This window comes from Schistocerca serialis, chromosome 11 (genome assembly GCF_023864345.2).
Source record: "Schistocerca serialis cubense isolate TAMUIC-IGC-003099 chromosome 11, iqSchSeri2.2, whole genome shotgun sequence".
Lineage (NCBI taxonomy): Eukaryota > Metazoa > Arthropoda > Insecta > Orthoptera > Acrididae > Schistocerca > Schistocerca serialis.
The window spans coordinates 76,962,612-76,967,961 of NC_064648.1; the positions used below are offsets into that span (position 1 = coordinate 76,962,612).

The 5,350-nt window shown below is 42.5% G+C and overlaps 1 protein-coding gene across 1 annotated transcript; it reads left to right on the forward strand.

Moving 5' to 3' along the window:
• The first annotated feature begins 3,755 nt into the window (after positions 1–3,755).
• On the forward strand, positions 3,756–4,397 carry LOC126427129 (GA-binding protein subunit beta-1-like). The gene has a single exon (XM_050089354.1). The coding sequence runs from the start codon at positions 3,884–3,886 to the stop codon at positions 4,376–4,378; it is 495 nt and encodes a 164-aa protein (XP_049945311.1). The 5' UTR covers positions 3,756–3,883; the 3' UTR covers positions 4,379–4,397.
• The last annotated feature ends 953 nt before the right edge of the window (positions 4,398–5,350 follow it).

Genomic DNA, 5,350 nt, shown 5'->3' on the forward strand with positions numbered 1-5,350 from the left:
AAGTCCAAGCTTAGTGTAGCACTGTGAGCATCAAAACCACAAATTTAAAAAAATGTTCAAATGTGTGTGAAATCTTATCAGACTTAACTGTTAAGGTCATCAGTCTCTAAGCTTACACACTGCTTGACCTAAATTATCCTAAGGACGAACACACAAACCCATGCCCGAGGGAGTACTCGAACCTCTGCCGGGACCAGCTGCACGCTCCATGACTGCAGCGCCTAAGACCGCTCGGCTATTCCCGCGTGGCTGAGAACCACATACTAGCTGTTAGCGATTTTATGGTAATTCAGAATTTTCATTTGCTACTTCTTCATTCCATAGGAGAGATCAAGGAGGGTCTCACACATCTGACAGAGTATTATGGTTTATTTTGAGTATGTGAACTCTATGATTTTATTGTTTGCAGAAAAAGAGGGCAAGTGCTGCATCGACTGATGGAAATTGGTTTTATCAGCCGTAACATCTTACTTGGCGGAATGAGAGAAACTACTTGTTCTTAATTTTCTTTAACATATAAAAAATTTTGCTCCACATCTTAGCCACATTATAGTGATGCTGTCACATGCGAATGAAATGGTGTGCAGGCATACATCATCGTTGTGAGGTCAACAGTGTGTCAGGAGACTGGAGTTTATTTGCATCAATATTTCGGATTGCCATGTGCATCCACATCTACATTTGTATATATACTCCGCTAACCACCAAGCGGTGTGTCCAGAGTGCACAATCCGCGCCAAAGTCATATCCCCCCCTCCCTTCTGTTCCACTCACCGATCGCGCGAGGGATAAACGACTGTCTGAACGCCTCTGTACAAGCCCTAATTACCCTTATCTTTGAATGGTGATTATTGAGCGATCTGAAAGTTGGTGGTAATAATATAACCTCTACATCCTCGGCGAAGATCGGATTTCGAAATTTAGTGAGCAGCCCCTTCCGTTTAGCACGTCATGTGTTTCACTTCAAACTTTCTATGAGATTTGTAACGCTCTAGCGGTGGCTAAATGTACCAGTTACGAATCTTGCCGCTCTTATTTGGACCTTCTCAATCTCTTGAATAAGACGCAGCTGATAAGGGTCCCATACTGACGAACAATACTCTAAGACTGGACGAACTAACGTATTGTAAGCCATTTCCTCTGTTGAAGGGCTGCATCGTTTCAGGATTCTACCAATAAACTGCAATCTAGGAATCGCCTTGACCATTCCTTGATAATTCCATTTGAGATCATTTCAAATAGTCACACCCAGATACTTGACGGATATTACCACTTCTGAAGACTGGGCATTTATTTTGTACTCGTACATTAATGGAGATTTTCGCCTTGTTATAAGCAGTAGATCACACCTATTAATACTGAGAGATAACTGCCAGTCATTACACCACACATTTATTTTTTGCAAATCCTGACTGATTTGTTCACAACTTTCGTGTGATACTACTTTCCTGTAAACTACAGCATCATCGGCAAACAGTCTAATGCCGATGTCAGTACCATCAACCAGATCGTTTATGTAAATAGTAGAAAGCAGCGCACTTTATGCAGCAAGTGACAGTAAGGAACTGAGTCGAACGCCTTTCGAAAGTCGAGAAATATGGCAACAACCTGGGAGCCGGTATGTAGAGCCTGCCGTATATCATGCACACAGAGGTCCAGCTGTGTCTCGCATGACCGCTGTTTCCTAAAACTGTGCTGGTTTCAGCAGGTGAGTTTCTCGGAGTCTAAAAAGTTCATTATGTGTGAACACAAAATATGTTCATTATTCTACAACAAATCGATGTCAGTCAAATTAGTCATTAATTATGTGCATTTGATTTTCTACCCTTTTTATTGATTACTATGACCTGAGCCTTCTTCCAGTACTGTGTAACACTCCTCTGTTGCAATTATGTCTGATAGAAGATGAATAAGAATGGTGCTATATTTGTAGCATAGTCAACATATAATCTTACAAGGATACTGTCTGGTCCAGTGCCTTCCTGGCGTCTAAGGATCTTAACTGTTTTACAATCCCATCTACACTAAACAATATGTCAGCCATCCTTGTGTTTTTTTGATAGTTGAAAGGGGGAAAGGTGCTGCAGTGATCTACCGAAACGAGTTTTTGAAAGCCAGGTTTAGAATTTTGGCCTTCTGTTTACCATCATCCATTACATTACCTGCACTGTCACCAAGAGAAGATACTGAATTATTTGTGGCTTCATAGATTTTACGTACGACCAAATTTTTTTGGGATTGTTTTTAGAATCTGCAGATGAAATATTTTCAAATTCGTTAAAATAATCTCTCATTGATCTTTTGACAGCTGCTTTCATTTCACATAATTTCTGTTGGTCAGTGGGGCAGTGACTACGTTAAAAACGACTGTGAAAATTTGCTTTCTCAGCAACTTCCTAATTTGTTTGTTGCACAAAGGTGGAGCCTTTCCCTCCCCTACATATCTGCTAGGCACACACTTCTCTAGCACGTGGTGGACAGTACCTTTAAATTCTGACCAAAGATGCTCAATGTCTTTGTGTCCCACGGCGAAACCTTGGAGCTGACAATGAAGATATTCATTAATGACACTTTTATTTGCAATCCCAAACCAGAAACCTCTACGCTGTTTCTTTACCTTTTTTGTAACTTCCACTGACATAGAAGCCACAACGACATTATGGTCGCTAACGCCTTCTTCTAGATTAACTTCAGGTCTGTAGATGAAGCATTAATTTTGTCTCATAAACTGCAGACTTCTCAGCTGCTTTCTGGTGCATTGCACCGACAAGAACATGGGTTAAGAATGTGTGTGTGTGTGTGTGTGTGTGTGTATGTGTGTGTGTGTGTGTGTGTGTGTGTGTGTGTGTGCGTGTGTGTGTGTGTGTGTGTGTGAGTGAGTATCTGCATGTGTGCATGTGTATCTGTGTGTGTGCTGAATGCATGTGTGCTTGCTCGTTACTGTGCAGTTGTGTTTATGGACTCATGTGCATGTGCCATCAAATGTGTTTGTGTGTAGGGGCAGGGGAATCGAATTAGTGTCATAGCCATACCTGAAATATTTCGTCTAAAACGTTTGCTGGTAAATTTTAGCTTTCTCTAATAGAATGAAGCCTTTCACGGCAGCTATTGTCATCACTTAACATTTCCGGTCTGAGATGCCGCGGTCCATACATAAGACTCTCCCCTGACGTTTCGCCTTCGACTGCGGAAGGCATCCACCGAGGACAATCGGCAAACTGCCAACTGGGCAGTTCGCCAATTGTTCTTGGAGGATGCCTTCCGCAGTCGAAGGCGAAACATCAGGGGAGAGTCTTAAGTACAGACCACAGCATCTCAGCCTGGAAATGTTAAGTGATTTAGCTTTCTCTGTTTGAAGGGGCGGTGTCAGTAAATTTTCTAGTAAATAGATTCAAAATTTTTTCTCCCACAATAGGAAATCTTATTTAAATACGGTAATAAGTGATTTTTTTAGTTGCAATTGCTAGTATTAGGATGATTTGCTGAGTGTAGAGGACAAGTAGAGTCTGCGTTAATCATCTCTTTCAGTGAAGTGCCAACACTGATTAACAATAGCATCCTGAGCTCATATGAATTCACAATCAGGAATCTATGTGGCAAAATGTAACGTCTGAATTTGTGGAGTGATGGAATGTAAGACTTTCTTATGGTGAGTGAGTGAAGCTTTGTGAGGATGATGCGATTGTATATCTGTACTTCAATGGAGAGGCACTTTTCCACTATTCTGTATTATATGATGGAGGGGGAAAATTTGAAGATTCATTAGTTTTCACTGTTCTGACATGTTTTTAGAACTGGTCGTTATAGTTTACCTCATAAACAGTGTATATATGGAGAAAAATACGAGAACTTCTCTCTTTCTTGCAGGACCCTTCCTGCAGACATGAACAGCAGGGGGCTGCTCCAGTCAGCTACACGGGGGTCAATGGAGGAAGTGCAGGTACTGCTTGGGGCTGGTGCTGATGTGGGGTACAGAGGATGGACCATGTGGACCGCTCTACATTATGCAGCGAAGCAGGGACATACTGATATTGTGAGGTGTCTGATCGGGAATGGGGCAGAAGTGGATGCCAGGACCGATGTGAGGCAGACGCCTCTACATTTGGCTGCATGGAAAGGCCATACGGCAGTGGTGCGGCTGCTGGCGGCGTCCTCGGCCGACGTCGATGCCAAGGATCAGTGGGGTAGGACGCCTCTGCACTGGGCGGCACCCTACGGCAACGCAGAGGCGGCGAAGGCGCTGCTGGAGGCAGGGGCCGATAGGGACGCCAAGGAGGACGCAGGGAACACTGCGCTGGACTTAGCAAGAGTGAACAAGCGACAATGGATGGTAGAAATCCTATCTAGCATTCCAACAAACGACTGTGATGTGAACTAAATAAAGCTTTGATACATGATTTTTCCTTCTCTTTAAAATAAAATATGTAAAATGTTAAATCAGCAGACATTCTTTGTAACTGTATTTTCGATCTACATCTAACTACTCCACTAACATGGTTCTGGGATGGTTCCTTTGACAGGGCACGGCCGACTTCCTTCCTCATCCTCCTCTAATCTGATGATACCAATGACCTCGCTGTTTGGTCTCTTCTTTCAAATCAACCCAACCCAACTCAGACAAGATTAACAACGTAAGATATTTTCAAAGTAATGCAAGTCGTCAGAAGCAAGATTCCATTCTTGAAAACAAGAGACTCCGAAAAATACACCAGGTCTCTACAACACATAATTACTGAAGAGTACTTGATAGGAGCAGCAAAGTTGCTATGTGAAACTGCTGTAAATTTCACAACATACATATTACTGCCATGTAAGCAGTATGCTTAGAAAGGAATTTTCCTGTGCCTCTACTGGGCAGATAGTCCAATAATTTGTGCCCATAGTTACAATGTCATATTATTAGAAGTATTCACACTACACTAATTCAGATGCCAGACAGAATTTATTGGTGTGCCTGCAGTACAGATAAACACATCAAAAAATGTATGCATCACCACAGCTCCAAGAGTTCCGTAACTAGTAAAGAAAATTGGAATGGAGATCAAAATAAACATCATTTCCGCCCATTTTATTGTTCATGAAAATGGCACATTGCATGTTGTACCATCATAGAGCGAGACGTTCGGAGGTGGTGGTCCAGACTGGTGTACATCCCAGTACCTCTCATACCCAGTCGCAAGTTCTGTTGCATTGATGCATGCATGTATTTGTCGTGGCAAAGCATCCACAAGTTCATCAAGGCACTGTTGGTCCTGATTGTCCCACTCCTCAATGGCCATTCATTGTAGATCCCTTAGAATGGTTGATGGGTTACATTGTCAATATACAGCCCTTTCCAATCTGTCCCAGG

Coding starts and splice junctions, on each gene's coding strand:
- LOC126427129 (XM_050089354.1), top strand. CDS start 3,884: ATGAACAGCAGGGGGCTGCTCCAGTCAGCTACACGGGGGTCAATGGAG.